The 15,280-nt window shown below is 40.3% G+C and overlaps 3 protein-coding genes across 3 annotated transcripts; all 3 read right to left on the bottom strand.

Moving 5' to 3' along the window:
* Positions 1-1,866: 1,866 nt before the first annotated feature.
* On the bottom strand, positions 1,867-2,541 carry LOC145859360 (nanos homolog 3-like). The gene has a single exon (XM_082958420.1). The coding sequence runs from the start codon at positions 2,539-2,541 to the stop codon at positions 1,867-1,869; it is 675 nt and encodes a 224-aa protein (XP_082814546.1).
* A 4,265-nt stretch (positions 2,542-6,806) lies between these two features.
* Positions 6,807-7,478, bottom strand: LOC123725423 (nanos homolog 3-like). Its single transcript, XM_045690798.2, has one exon. It carries the CDS (start codon positions 7,476-7,478, stop codon positions 6,807-6,809), a length of 672 nt encoding a protein of 223 aa, XP_045546754.2.
* Positions 7,479-12,423: 4,945 nt separating this feature from the next.
* Positions 12,424-13,178, bottom strand: LOC145859359 (nanos homolog 3-like). The gene has a single exon (XM_082958419.1). It carries the CDS (start codon positions 13,096-13,098, stop codon positions 12,424-12,426), a length of 675 nt encoding a protein of 224 aa, XP_082814545.1. The 5' UTR covers positions 13,099-13,178.
* Positions 13,179-15,280: the final 2,102 nt, after the last annotated feature.

Raw genomic sequence — 15,280 nt, 5'->3', positions numbered from 1 at the left:
GGAAAGCTTCAAGTTCCTCGGCGTACACATCACTGACAATCTGAAATGGTCCACCCACACAGACAGTGTGGTGAAGAAGGCGCAACAGCGCCTCTTTAACCTCAGGAGGCTGAATAAATGTGGCTTCGCCCCTAAAACCCTCACAAACTTTTACAGATGCACAATTGAGAGCATCCTGTCGGGCTGTATCACCACCTGATTAGGCAAGTGCACTTTCCGCAACCGCAGGGCTCTCCAGAGGGGGGTACGGTCTGCCCAACACATCACCAGGGGCAAACTACCTGCCCTCCATGACACCTACAGCACCCGATGTCACAGGAAGGACAAAAATATCATCAAGGACAACAACCACTCGAGCCACTGCCTGTTCACCCTGCTATCATCCAGAAGGCGAGGTCAGTACAGGTGCATCAAAGCTGGAACCGAGAGACTGAAAAACAGCTTCTATCTCAAGGTCATCAGACTGTTAAACAGCCATCACTAGCAGGCTCCCACCCGGTTACGCAACCCTGCACTTTAGAGGCTGCTGCACCAGACTTAGAATCACTGGCCACTTTAATGTTTAAATAATGCTTACATACTGCTTTACTCATATCATATGTACTGTATTCTATTCTACTGTATTTTTTGTCAATGTCACTCCCGACATTGTTCGATCTAATGTGTACATATTTCTTAATTACATTATTTTACTTAGATTTGTGTGTATTGTTGTGAATAGTTAGATACTACTGCACTGTTGAAGCCAGGAACACAAGCATTTCTCTACACCCACAATAACATCTGATAAATATGTGTATGTGACCAATAAAATGTGATTTATTTGATTTGATATGCCGAACAACGCAGAAAGTAACCTCCCCTGCAGCAGATTGTGTTGACGAGCTGGAAGGCGCTCTGCATTACATTGGGTTGAAAGTTGCCTATGTACAGTACTGATCTTGGGTCAGTTTTCCATTATTTTCTGGTCGGCTTGGGGAGAGAAAGCTGATCCTAGATAAGTCATTACACTGCTGTTCAAAAGTTTGGGGTCATTTAGAAATGTCCTTGTTTTTGAAAGAAAAGGGAAAAAAATGGTCCATTAAAATAACATCAAATTGATCAGAAATACAGTGTAGACATTGTTAATTATAGAGCATTGGTTAAAGGAGGACATTCATACCTCAAATTTTGAATTACAGTGTGAAACGAAGAAAATGTTGTTGCAAATCTATTGGTTTAAGAATTGTTCCGACTTGAAAAGAACTTGAACACAATTATGTCGGAGTTACGGCTTCCCATTTTCCAGTGTCCCAGGAGAATATGAAGCCAGCATAATACAGCATTCAAGTGCTAGTCGTTACTAGGAAATGGACATTTCTTACTCGCTGACATGATTGACACCGTAAAAATCATCATAAAACGGCCTTGGAAGAGCCATAAATGTAAACCAACATAATTTATTATTCTACATTAACCTGTTTAACTGGTACTAAATGCATTATGAAGAAAACTGTGTGATTTAGGCTCCACGAAATATGAATGCTTTATGAAGAATATCGTGTACTGTTGCCTTCACGAAAAAAAGGCCTTTCTGACTACAAGTGCACCAGTATCCCAAAGTATTAAGCGAAATCAATCATAGAAAACAGCATTGGAATTAATAAAAATGGTTTTCCCACGAATTAAGTCGCACATAAATTTGTGTCTTTTCTCACAAATTCTGTTCAGAAAGTCTGCTCAGAAACATCGAAAACAGTATATATAGCAATACAAACACCATTTATAAAACGGGATTAAATAAATACAACAGTGCCTTAGATGCAGTGCCTTAGACCGCTGCGCCACTCGGAAGCCCAAGGAAAGTACAGATCCTCCAAAAACTACTTAAGTAGTACTTTCAAGTATTTCAACAAAGTACTTTACACCACTGGACATGACATAGACAGAGCTGTAGGTGGTTTCGACCAGGGGACAATGGTGCTTGGTGGCGATTTGGGCCCCGGTGACCCCGCAGAGAGGGCAGACATACAGCCTCAGGTACAGGCACATCATGTCCCCATCCTGGTCCTTGAGGTTGTGGGAGGAATACACAGACTCAGACTCCCCGTTGTATTTGCAGAAGCTGCAGAACTTTCGCTCAGGTGATGGCACCTCCTCCGGCGTGTTTCTCCCACTCTGGCCCCGGGTGCCCGCGGGGGATCTGGACGCTGCTGTAGGGGGCTCGGGACCCTCGGTGCTGCTCGGCCATAAAGGAGCGTCTTCATGCAAGAGGACGATTTCGGAATCCAGGGGTTCCATTTCGTGCCATAGTGGTGGTGTCGCCACAGGTGTTATCGGTGACAGCAAGGCTCGCGACGGGAACTCTTCAAATTCCACCATGGTCGAGCATATCCCGGAGTCATGACCCTCAACGGTTAACGGTTCTGGGGTGAACTTGCCTAACTGCATCTCCCGTACTAGGTCAGCTAGCTTCATGTAGTCCCGCCACGGTTGGAAACTCTTGTTTTCGGACTCCATGTAAGGCGGTAGGTCTTGGAGTTGACAAATCATAGCGTTCATACGATCACTTGTATTTTTTATATCCCAACAGACTAGTGTTTGATAACGATCAGAATGTACCAGAATAAAGAACGCTGGGTCTAAACTGACAACTCAACTGAAGGCAAATTTGACACCATTCACGTTTTAACCTGTCAGTGTTTAGTTACAGAGGAATTTAGTTACAGTCAAATAAATACACAAGCAACAATCTATACAAAAGTCTTTCTGTAATCATATAAGATCAATGATTACCTCAATCACCAATAATGGTTTTCCCTTTGGGGGGGATCAATAAAGTTAGGTTGAAATCCATCGAATTGAAGAAAGATGAAAAGTATCAACCCAGATTTGAACTGAAAGTGTGTGAAGTTATATGGACACAACGTTATAATAATAATGCAGTTCTATAAATCACATTTTATTGTGTCACATACACATATTTATCAGATGTTATTGCGGGTGTAGTGAAATGCTTGTGTTCCTGGCTCCAACAGTGCAGTAGTATCTAACTATTCACAGCAATACACACAAATCTAAAATTAAAATAATGGAATGAAGAAATATATAAATATTAGGACGAGCAATGTCAGAGTGGCATTGACTTAAATACAGTAGAATATAATATAGTATATACATATGAGATGATATGTAAACATTATTAAAGTGATTATTGTTCCATTATTAAAGTGGCCAGTGATTCCATGTCTGTGTATACAGTTGAAGTCTGAAGTTTACATACACCTTAGCCAAATACATTTAAACTCAGTTTTTCACAATTCCTGACATTTAATCCTAGTAAAAAATCCCTGTTTTAGGTCAGTTAGGATCACCACTTTATTTTAAGAATGTGAAATGTCAGATTAATAGTAGCGAGAATGATTTATGTCAGCTTTTATTTCTTTCATCACATTCCCAGCGGGTCAGATGTTTACATACACTAAATTAGTATTTGGTAGCATTGCCTTTAAATTGTTTACCTTGGGTCAAACGTTTCGGCTAGCCTTCCACAAGCTTGGTGAATTTTGGCGAGTGAATTTTGGCCCATTCCTCATAACAGAGCTGGTGTAACTGAGTCAGGTTTGTAGGCCTCCTTGCTCGCACACGCCTTTTCAGTTCTGCCCACAAATTTTCTATGGGATTGAGGTCAGGGCTTTGTGATGGCACTCCAATACCTTGACTTTGTCGTCCTTAAGCCATTTTGCCACAACTTTGGAAGTATGCTTGGGGTCAATGTCCATTTGGAAGACCCGTTTGCGACGAAGCTTTAACTTCCTGACTGATGTCTTGAGATGTTGCTTCAATATATCCAGATAATTTCCCTTCCTCATGATGCCATCTATTTTGTGAAATGCACCAGTCCCTCCTGCAGCAAAGCACCCCCACAACATGATGCTGCCACCCCCATGCTTCACGGTTGGGATGGTGTTTTTCGGCTTGCAAGCCTCCCCCTTTTCCCTCCAAACATAACAATGGCCATTATGGCCAAACAGTTCTATTTTTGTTTCATCAGACCAGAGGACATTTCTCCAAAAAGTACGATCTTTGTCCTCATGTGCAGTTGCAAACCGTAGTCTGGCATTTTTGTGGCGGTTTTGGAGCAGTGGCTTCTTCCTTGCTGAGCGGTCTTTCAGGTTATGTCGATATACAGTGGGGGGGAAAAGTATTTGATCCCCTGCTGATTTTGTACGTTTGCCCACTTACAAAGAAATGATCAGTCTATAATTTTAATGGTGGGTTTATTTGAACAGTGAGAGACAGAATAACAACAAAACAATCCAGAAAAACGCATGTCAAAAATGTTATAAAATGATGAGCATTTTAGGAGGACATTCATACTATGGAAGAGTGGAGTGGTAGACTGAAAGAACTGTATTTAATGGAAAAGATCACCCATAACATAAAACTGCAGACAGATGTAGACTATGTGAAAAAGATCGGAACCGCTCCTTGTAAATAATATTCTGTAGACAGGACTCAGTCTCAAAGCAACCAAACATATGATAATTGTATATAATTATATTATATATTATTATATATTTATTGTTTAATTATTATTACTTTAGTTTCTTATTTCTAAAGTCATCTTGTTTATTGTATAGCCTACTTGTTGGCACGTTCACGTTGGCACGTTCACGTGCCATCGGAGTTATCGGAAATTCCTAGTTCCGACTGGGAAGATTCACTTGAATGACCCTCAAAATTGGGATAACAAGTGGGAAACGGAGAAAATGTTGTTGCCAATCTATTGGCTTAAGAATTATGTCGGAGTTACGGCTTCCCATTTTCCAGTGTCCCAGGAGAATATGAAGCCAGCATAATACAGCATTCAAGCGCTAGTCGTTACTAGGAAACGGACATTTCTGACTCGCTGACATGATTGACACCGTAAAAATCATCATAAAACGGCCTTGGAAGAGCCATAAGTGTAAACCAACATAATTTATTATTCTACATTAACCTGTTTAACTGGTACTAAATGCATTATGAAGAAAACTGTGTGATTTAGGCTCCACGAAATATGAAATGCGTTATGAAGAATATCGTGTACTGTTGCCTTCACGAAAAAAAAGGCCTTTCTGACTACAAGTGCACCAGTATCCCAAAGTATTAAGCGAAATCAATCATAGAAAACAGCATTGGAATTAATAAAAATGGTTTTCCCACGAATTAAGTCGCACATAAATTAGTGTCTTTTCTCACAAATTCTGTTCAGAAAGTCTGCTCAGAAACATCGAAAACAGTATATATAGCAATACAAACACCATTTATAAAACGGGATTAAATAAATACAACATTAAGGTATATTCATAACGTTCAATAATGAAGAAAAAATTGGCTATCGTGTTTAAATTCTTGTCTTTTCTCACGAATTAAACCACAAAAAAACGCACGACATCTGCTGAAATACATTAGGTACATGCACGAATGGAATGGGAGAATTGTGTTGTCAAATTGGCCTGAACCGGTTTTGAGTGACCATTTACAATTTATTTACATTAAATGTATAGAATAATAGCAAACCACTCAAGTCAATTGGACACACATCAATTCATGGGAGACTGCCAGGGTTGGGTCACTAACCTCGATTTACAGAAAAGTGATGATTAACGGCCCATCTCAGGGTCCTAGACTCATATAGTGATTGGGGCCTAGACAACAATGGTTTGATGACTGTCTATCTGTGGAGCATTCTAGAAGGACTGGGCTGATCCAGAAAGCTGGTTGTGTGTCTTGTACTGCCCTACTTAGTTTGTTAATTTGGGAGTTTAAAAAGATGGCCTATTGACAAGATTGAAACGTGTCTGTTTCCTTACATCAGTGTTTCCCAACTCCAGTCCCCCAACAGTACATATTGTTGTTGTAGCCCCGGACAAACTCACCTGATTCAACTCAATGAGGGCTTGATGATTAGTTGACAAATAGAATCAGGTGTACTAAGTATTTTATAAAACACAATGGAAACGACAAAGGAAAAACACAACTGAAACAGAAAGTATTATAAAACATACAATGGAAACTAGATAAACAGCCATCCTACTGAAATGACCAGTCCAGGCGAGTACCAGGGGCGGCGAACTGGAGCCTCTCTGCCAGCACATTCATGAGTAAAAGTAGATACCTTAATAGAAAATGACTCAAGTATAAGTGAAAGTCACCCAGTAAAATACTACTTGAGTAAAAGTCTAAAAGTTAATGGTTTAAAATATACTTCAGCATCTAAAGTAAATGTAATTGCTAAAATATACTACGGTATGAAAAGTCAAAAAGTAAAGCAAACCAGATGGCACCTTTTTGTTGTTCTTTATTAATTCACAGATAACCAGGGACACTCTCCAACACTCAGACATCATTTACAAACGAAGCATGTGTTTAGTGAGTCGGCCAGATCAGATGCAGTAGGGATGTTCTCTTGATAAGTGTGTGAATTAAACTATTGTCGTGTCCTGTTAAGCATTCAAAATGTAAACAATAGTTTTGGGTATCAGGGAAAATGTACGGAGTAAAAAGTACATCATTTTCTTTAGGAATGTAGTGAAGTAAAAGTCTTCATTTAATTAGGCATGTCAATTAAGAACAGCTTCGTTTTTACAATGACAGCCAAACCCGGACAACGCTGGGCCAATTGTGCGCCGCCCTATGGGACTCCCAATCACGGCCGGTTCTGATACAGCCTGGATTCGAACCACGGTGTCTGTAGTGACACCTCAAGCACTGAGATGCAGTGCCTTAGACCGCTGCGCCACTCGGAAGCCCAAGGAAAGTACAGATCCTCCAAAAACTACTTAAGTAGTACTTTCAAGTATTTCAACAAAGTACTTTACACCACTGGACATGACATAGACAGAGCTGTAGGTGGTTTCGACCAGGGGACAATGGTGCTTGGTGGCGGCTTGGGCCCCGGTGACCCCGCAGAGAGGGCAGACATACAGCCGCAGGTACAGGCACATCATGTCCCCATCCTGGTCCTTGAGGTTGTGGGAGGAATACACAGACTCAGACTCCCCGTTGTATTTGCAGAAGCTGCAGAACTTTCGCTCAGGTGATGGCACCTCCTCCGGCGTGTTTCTCCCACTCTGGCCCCGGGTGCCCGCGGGGGATCTGGACGCTGCTGTAGGGGGCTCGGGACCCTCGGTGCTGCTCGGCCATAAAGGAGCGTCTTCATGCAAGAGGACGATTTCGGAATCCAGGGGTTCCATTTCGTGCCATAGTGGTGGTGTCGCCACAGGTGTTATCGGTGACAGCAAGGCTCGCGGCGGGAACTCTTCAAATTCCACCATGGTCGAGCATATCCCGGAGTCATGACCCTCAACGGTTAACGGTTCTGGGGTGAACTTGCCTAACTGCATCTCCCGCACTAGGTCAGCTAGCTTCATGTAGTCCCACCACGGTTGGAAACTCTTGTATTCGGACTCCATGTAAGGTGGTAGTTGGAGTTGACAAATCATAGCGTTCATACTATCACTTGTATTTTTTATATCCCAACAGACTAGTGTCTGATAACGATCAGAATGTACCAGAATAAAGAACGCTGGGTCTAAACTGACAACTCAACTGAAGGCAAATTTGACAACGTTCACGTTTTAACCTGTCAGTGTTTTGTTAAACAGCCAATCAGATGGTGTTGTGCGGAGTCCATGGCTCGTGACAACAGCCAATCAAATGGTTTCAAACTGACAACTGCTAAATTTGCAATTTTAGAAGATCAACTATTTGGGATAAAATTTTACACCTCAACAATATTAAAAACTTCAAATATAACTGTTTAATCTATTCTAGGATCTAAATGGATAGGACTTAGATTATAATTCTTAGTTATATGAAGCTGTTTGATAATAGCCAATTGTAATAAGAAAATATCAGTAAAATAACTGTTAAAATTCAAAACTGCTTTTTTTCTTTTTTTAATATTTATTTATTTCACCTTTATTTAACCAGGTAGGCCAGTTGAGAACAAGTTCTCATTTACAACTGCGACCTGGACAAGATAAACACAATAGAAAAAAAGTCTATATACAGTGAACTTCCTTGTTGTTCACTATGCTTCGACGTCCTTGCTGTTCACTACTACCAAAACGATTTTATAACACAATGGAAATGACAAAGGAACAACAACTGAAACAGACAATATTATAAAACATACAATGGAAACGACATAAACAGGCATCCTACTGAAATGACCAGTCCAGGCAGGGACGGGACGAGGACGGGAGTTGGGGTAATCGGGGTTTGGAGAGAGCGATGTGGGACGGAGGGGAATACCGGGATTAGAGGAATGGGGAGATGGAGGAATTTAGTTACAGTCAAATAAATACACAAGCAACAATCTATACAAAAGTCTTTCTGTAATCATATAAGATCAATGATTACCTCAATCACCAATAATGGTTTTCCCTTTGGGGGGGGAATCAATAAAGTTAGGTTGAAATCCATCGAATTGAAGAAAGATGAAAAGTATCAACCCAGATTTGAACTGAAAGTGTGTGAAGTTATATGGACACAACGTTATAATAATAATGCAGTTCTATAAATCACATTTTATTGTGTCACATACACATATTTATCAGATGTTATTGCGGGTGTAGTGAAATGCTTGTGTTCCTGGCTCCAACAGTGCAGTAGTATCTAACTATTCACAGCAATACACACAAATCTAAAATTAAAATAATGGAATGAAGAAATATATAAATATTAGGACGAGCAATGTCAGAGTGGCATTGACTTAAATACAGTAGAATATAATTTAGTATATACATATGAGATGAGTAAAGCAATATGTAAACATTATTAAAGTGATTATTGTTCCATTATTAAAGTGGCCAGTGATTCCATGTCTGTGTATACAGTTGAAGTCTGAAGTTTACATACACCTTAGCCAAATACATTTAAACTCAGTTTTTCACAATTCCTGACATTTAATCCTAGTAAAAAATCCCTGTTTTAGGTCAGTTAGGATCACCACTTTATTTTAAGAATGTGAAATGTCAGATTAATAGTAGCGAGAATGATTTATGTCAGCTTTTATTTCTTTCATCACATTCCCAGCGGGTCAGATGTTTACATACACTAAATTAGTATTTGGTAGCATTGCCTTTAAATTGTTTACCTTGGGTCAAACGTTTCGGGTAGCCTTCCACAAGCTTGGTGAATTTTGGCGAGTGAATTTTGGCCCATTCCTCATAACAGAGCTGGTGTAACTGAGTCAGGTTTGTAGGCCTCCTTGCTCGCACACGCCTTTTCAGTTCTGCCCACAAATTTTCTATGGGATTGAGGTCAGGGCTTTGTGATGGCACTCCAATACCTTGACTTTGTCGTCCTTAAGCCATTTTGCCACAACTTTGGAAGTATGCTTGGGGTCATTGTCCATTTGGAAGACACGTTTGCGACGAAGCTTTAACTTCCTGACTGATGTCTTGAGATGTTGCTTCAATATATCCAGATAATTTCCCTTCCTCGTGATGCCATCTATTTTGTGAAATGCACCAGTCCTCCTGCAGCAAAGCACCCCCATAACATGATGCTGCCACCCCCATGCTTCACGGTTGGGATGGTGTTTTTCGGCTTGCAAGCCTCCCCCTTTTCCCTCCAAACATAACAATGGCCATTATGGCCAAACAGTTCTATTTTTGTTTCATCAGACCAGAGGACATTTCTCCAAAAAGTACGATCTTTGTCCTCATGTGCAGTTGCAAACCGTAGTCTGGCATTTTTGTGGCGGTTTTGGAGCAGGGCTTCTTCCTTGCTGAGCGGTCTTTCAGGTTATGTCGATATACAGTGGGGGGGAAAAGTATTTGATCGCCTGCTGATTTTGTACGTTTGCCCACTTACAAAGAAATGATCAGTCTATAATTTTAATGGTGGGTTTATTTGAACAGTGAGAGACAGAATAACAACAAAACAATCCAGAAAAACGCATGTCAAAAATGTTATAAAATGATGAGCATTTTAGGAGGACATTCATACTATGGAAGAGTGGAGTGGTAGACTGAAAGAACTGTATTTAATGGAAAAGATCACCCATAACATAAAACTGCAGACAGATGTAGACTATGTGAAAAAGATCGGAACCGCTCCTTGTAAATAATATTCTGTAGACAGGACTCAGTCTCAAATCAACCAAACATATGATAATTGTATATATATAATTATATTATATATTATTATATATTTATTGTTTAATTATTATTACTTTAGTTTCTTATTTCTAAAGTCATCTTGTTTATTGTATAGCCTACTTGTTGGCACGTTCACGTTGGCACGTTCACGTGCCATCGGAGTTATCAGAAATTCCTAGTTCCGACTGGGAAGATTCACTTGAATGACCCTCAAAATTGGGATAACAAGTGGGAAACGGAGAAAATGTTGTTGCCAATCTATTGGCTTAAGAATTATGTCGGAGTTACGGCTTCCCATTTTCCAGTGTCCCAGGAGAATATGAAGCCAGCATTATACAGCATTCAAGTGCTAGTCTTTACTAGGAAACTGACATTTCTGACTCGCTGACATGATTGACACCGTAAAAATCATCATAAAACGGCCTTGGAAGAGCCATAAGTGTAAACCAACATAATTTATTATTCTACATTAACCTGTTTAACTGGTACTAAATTCATTATGAAGAAAACTGTGTGATTTAGGCTCCACGAAATATGAATGCGTTATGAAGAATATCGTGTACTGTTGCCTTCACGAAAAAAAAGGCCTTTCTGACTACAAGTGCACCAGTATCCCAAAGTATTAAGCGAAATCAATCATAGAAAACAGCATTGGAATTAATAAAAATGGTTTTCCCACGAATTAAGTCGCACATAAATTTGTGTCTTTTCTCACAAATTCTGTTCAGAAAGTCTGCTCAGAAACATCGAAAACAGTATATATAGCAATACAAACACCATTTATGAAACGGGATTAAATAAATACAACATTAAGTTATATTCATAAAGTTCAATAATGAAGAAAAAATTGGCTATCGTGTTTAAATTCTTGTCTTTTCTCACGAATTAAGCTACAAAAAACGCACGACATCTGCTGAAATACATTAGGTACATGCACGAATGGAATGGGAGAATTGTGTTGTCAAATTGGCCTGAACCGGTTTTGAGTGTCCATTTACAATTTATTTACATTAAATGTATAGAATAATAGCAAACCACTCAAGTCAATTGGACACACATCAATTCATTGGAGACTGCCAGGGTTGGGTCACTAACCTCGATTTACAGAAAAGTGATGATTAACGGCCCATCTCAGGGTCCTAGACTCATATGGTGATTGGGGCCTAGACAACAATGGTTTGATGACTGTCTATCTGTGGAGCATTCTAGAAGAACTGGGCTGATCCAGAAAGCTGGTTGTGTGTCTTGTACTGCCCTACTTAGTTTGTTAATTTGGGAGTTTAAAAAGATGGCCTATTGACAAGATTGAAACGTGTCTGTTTCCTTACATCAGTGTTTCCCAACTCCAGTCCCCCAACAGTACATATTGTTGTTGTAGCCCCGGACAAACTCACCTGATTCAACTCAATGAGGGCTTGATGATTAGTTGACAAATAGAATCAGGTGTACTAAGTATTTTATAAAACACAATGGAAACGACAAAGGAAAAACACAACTGAAACAGAAAGTATTATAAAACATACAATGGAAACTAGATAAACAGCCATCCTACTGAAATGACCAGTCCAGGCGAGTACCAGGGGCGGCGAACTGGAGCCTCTCTGCCAGCACATTCATGAGTAAAAGTAGATACCTTAATAGAAAATGACTCAAGTATAAGTGAAAGTCACCCAGTAAAATACTACTTGAGTAAAAGTCTAAAAGTTAATGGTTTAAAATATACTTCAGTATCTAAAGTAAATGTAATTGCTAAAATATACTACGGTATGAAAAGTAAAAAAGTAAAGCAAACCAGATGGCACCTTTTTGTTGTTCTTTATTAATTCACAGATAACCAGGGACACACTCCAACACTCAGACATCATTTACAAACGAAGCATGTGTTTAGTGAGTCGGCCAGATCAGATGCAGTAGGGATGTTCTCTTGATAAGTGTGTGAATTAAACTATTGTCGTGTCCTGGTAAGCATTCAAAATGTAAACAATAGTTTTGGGTATCAGGGAAAATGTACGGAGTAAAAAGTACCTCATTTTCTTTAGGAATGTAGTGAAGTAAAAGTCTTCATTTAATTAGGCATGTCAATTAAGAACAACTTCGTTTTTACAATGACGGCCAAACCCGGGCCAATTGTGCGCCGCCCTATGGGACTCCCAATCACGGCCGGTTCTGATACAGCCTGGATTCGAACCACGGTGTCTGTAGTGACACCTCAAGCACTGAGATGCAGTGCCTTAGACCGCTGCGCCACTCGGAAGCCCAAGGAAAGTACAGATCCTCCAAAAACTACTTAAGTAGTACTTTCAAGTATTTCAACAAAGTACTTTACACCACTGGACATGACATAGACAGAGCTGTAGGTGGTTTCGACCAGGGGACAATGGTGCTTGGTGGCGATTTGGGCCCCGGTGACCCCGCAGAGAGGGCAGACATACAGCCGCAGGTACAGGCACATCATGTCCCCATCCTGGTCCTTGAGGTTGTGGGAGGAATACACAGACTCAGACTCCCCGTTGTATTTGCAGAAGCTGCAGAACTTTCGCTCAGGTGATGGCACCTCCTCCGGCGTGTTTCTCCCACTCTGGCCCCGGGTGCCCGCGGGGGATCTGGACGCTGCTGTAGGGGGCTCGGGACCCTCGGTGCTGCTCGGCCATAAAGGAGCGTCTTCATGCAAGAGGACGATTTCGGAATCCAGGGGTTCCATTTCGTGCCATAGTGGTGGTGTCGCCACAGGTGTTATCGGTGACAGCAAGGCTCGCGGCGGGAACTCTTCAAATTCCACCATGGTCGAGCATATCCCGGAGTCATGATCCTCAACGGTTAACGGTTCTGGGGTGAACTTGCCTAACTGCATCTCCCGCACTAGGTCAGCTAGCTTCATGTAGTCCCGCCACGGTTGGAAACTCTTGTTTTCGGACTCCATGTAAGGCGGTAGGTCTTGGAGTTGACAAATCATAGCGTTCATACGATCACTTGTATTTTTTATATCCCAACAGACTAGTGTTTGATAACGATCAGAATGTACCAGAATAAAGAACGCTGGGTCTAAACTGACAACTCAACTGAAGGCAAATTTGACAACATTCACGTTTTAACCTGTCAGTGTTTTGTTAAACAGCCAATCAGATGGCGTTGTGCGGAGTCCGTGGCTCGTGACAACAGCCAATCAAATGGTTTCAAACTGACATCTGCTAAATTGGCAATTTTAGAAGATCAACTATTTGGGATAAAATTTTACACCTCAACAATATTAAAAACTTCAAATATAACTGTTTAATCTATTCTAGGATCTAAATGGATAGGACTTAGATTATAATTCTTAGTTATATGAAGCTGTTTGATAATAGCCAATTGTAATAAGAAAATATCAGTAAAATAACTGTTAAAATTCAAAACTGCTTTTTTTCTTTTTTTAATATTTATTTATTTCACCTTTATTTAACCAGGTAGGCCAGTTGAGAACAAGTTCTCATTTACAACTGCGACCTGGCCAAGATAACACAATAGAAAAAAAGTCTATATACAATGAACTTCCTTGTTGTTCACTATGCTTCGACGTCCTTGCTGTTCACTACTACCAAAACGATTTTATAACACAATGGAAGTGACAAAGGAACAACAACTGAAACAGACAATATTATAAAACATACAATGGAAACGACATAAACAGGCATCCTACTGAAATGACCAGTCCAGGCAGGGACGGGACGGGGACGGGAGTTGGGGTAATCGGGGTTTGGAGAGAGCGATGTGGGACGGAGGGGAATACCGGGATTAGAGGAATGGGGAGAGGGAGGAATTTAGTTACAGTCAAATAAATACACAAGCAACAATCTATACAAAAGTCCTTCTGATTACCTCAATCACCAATAATGATTTTCCCTTTGGGGGGGGGGATCAATAAAGTTAGGTTGAAATCCATCGAATTGAAGAAAGATGAAAAGTATCAACCCAGATTTGAACTGAAAGTGTGTGAAGTTATATGGACACAACGTTATAATAATAATGCAGTTCTATAAATCACATTTTATTGTGTCACATACACATATTTATCAGATGTTATTGCGGGTGTAGTGAAATGCTTGTGTTCCTGGCTCCAACAGTGCAGTAGTATCTAACTATTCACAGCAATACACACAAATCTAAAATTAAAATAATGGAATGAAGAAATATATAAATATTAGGACGAGCAATGTCAGAGTGGCATTGACTTAAATACAGTAGAATATAATTTAGTATATACATATGAGATGAGTAAAGCAATATGTAAACATTATTAAAGTGATTATTTTTCCATTATTAAAGTGGCCAGTGATTCCATGTCTGTGTATACAGTTGAAGTCTGAAGTTTACATACACCTTAGCCAAATACATTTAAACTCAGTTTTTCACAATTCCTGACATTTAATCCTAGTAAAAAATCCCTGTTTTAGGTCAGTTAGGATCACCACTTTATTTTAAGAATGTGAAATGTCAGATTAATAGTAGCGAGAATGATTTATGTCAGCTTTTATTTCTTTCATCACATTCCCAGCGGGTCAGATGTTTACATACACTCAATTAGTATTTGGTAGCATTGCCTTTAAATTGTTTAACTTGGGTCAAACGTTTCGGGTAGCCTTCCACAAGCTTGGTGAATTTTGGCGAGTGAATTTTGGCCCATTCCTCATAACAGAGCTGGTGTAACTGAGTCAGGTTTGTAGGCCTCCTTGCTCGCACACGCCTTTTCAGTTCTGCCCACAAATTTTCAATGGGATTGAGGTCAGGGCTTTGTGATGGCCACTCCACTACCTTGACTTTGTTGTCCTTAAGCCATTTTGCCACAACTTTGGAAGTATGCTTGGGGTCAATGTCCATTTGGAAGACCCGTTTGCGACGAAGCTTTAACTTCCTGACTGATGTCTTGAGATGTTGCTTCAATATATCCAGATAATTTCCCTTCCTCGTGATGCCATCTATTTTGTGAAATGCACCAGTCCTCCTGCAGCAAAGCACCCCCATAACATGATGCTGCCACCCCCATGCTTCACGGTTGGGATGGTGTTTTTCGGCTTGCAAGCCTCCCCCTTTTCCCTCCAAACATAACAATGGCCATTATGGCCAAACAGTTCTATTTTTGTTTCATCAGACCAGAGGACATTTCTCCA

Source organism: Salmo salar, chromosome 12, assembly GCF_965601325.2.
Source record: "Salmo salar chromosome 12, fSalSal1, whole genome shotgun sequence".
NCBI classification, from domain to species: domain Eukaryota; kingdom Metazoa; phylum Chordata; class Actinopteri; order Salmoniformes; family Salmonidae; genus Salmo; species Salmo salar.
The sequence above is the reverse complement of the archived record's forward strand: the minus strand, read 5'-3'. Positions and strand labels throughout refer to the sequence as shown.

What these genes read in the sequence shown, in the direction of transcription:
- LOC145859360 (XM_082958420.1), bottom strand. Translation starts at nt 2,541, where the DNA reads ATGAACGCTATGATTTGTCAACTCCAAGACCTACCGCCTTACATGGAG.
- LOC145859359 (XM_082958419.1), bottom strand. Translation starts at nt 13,098, where the DNA reads ATGAACGCTATGATTTGTCAACTCCAAGACCTACCGCCTTACATGGAG.
- LOC123725423 (XM_045690798.2), bottom strand. Translation starts at nt 7,478, where the DNA reads ATGAACGCTATGATTTGTCAACTCCAACTACCACCTTACATGGAGTCC.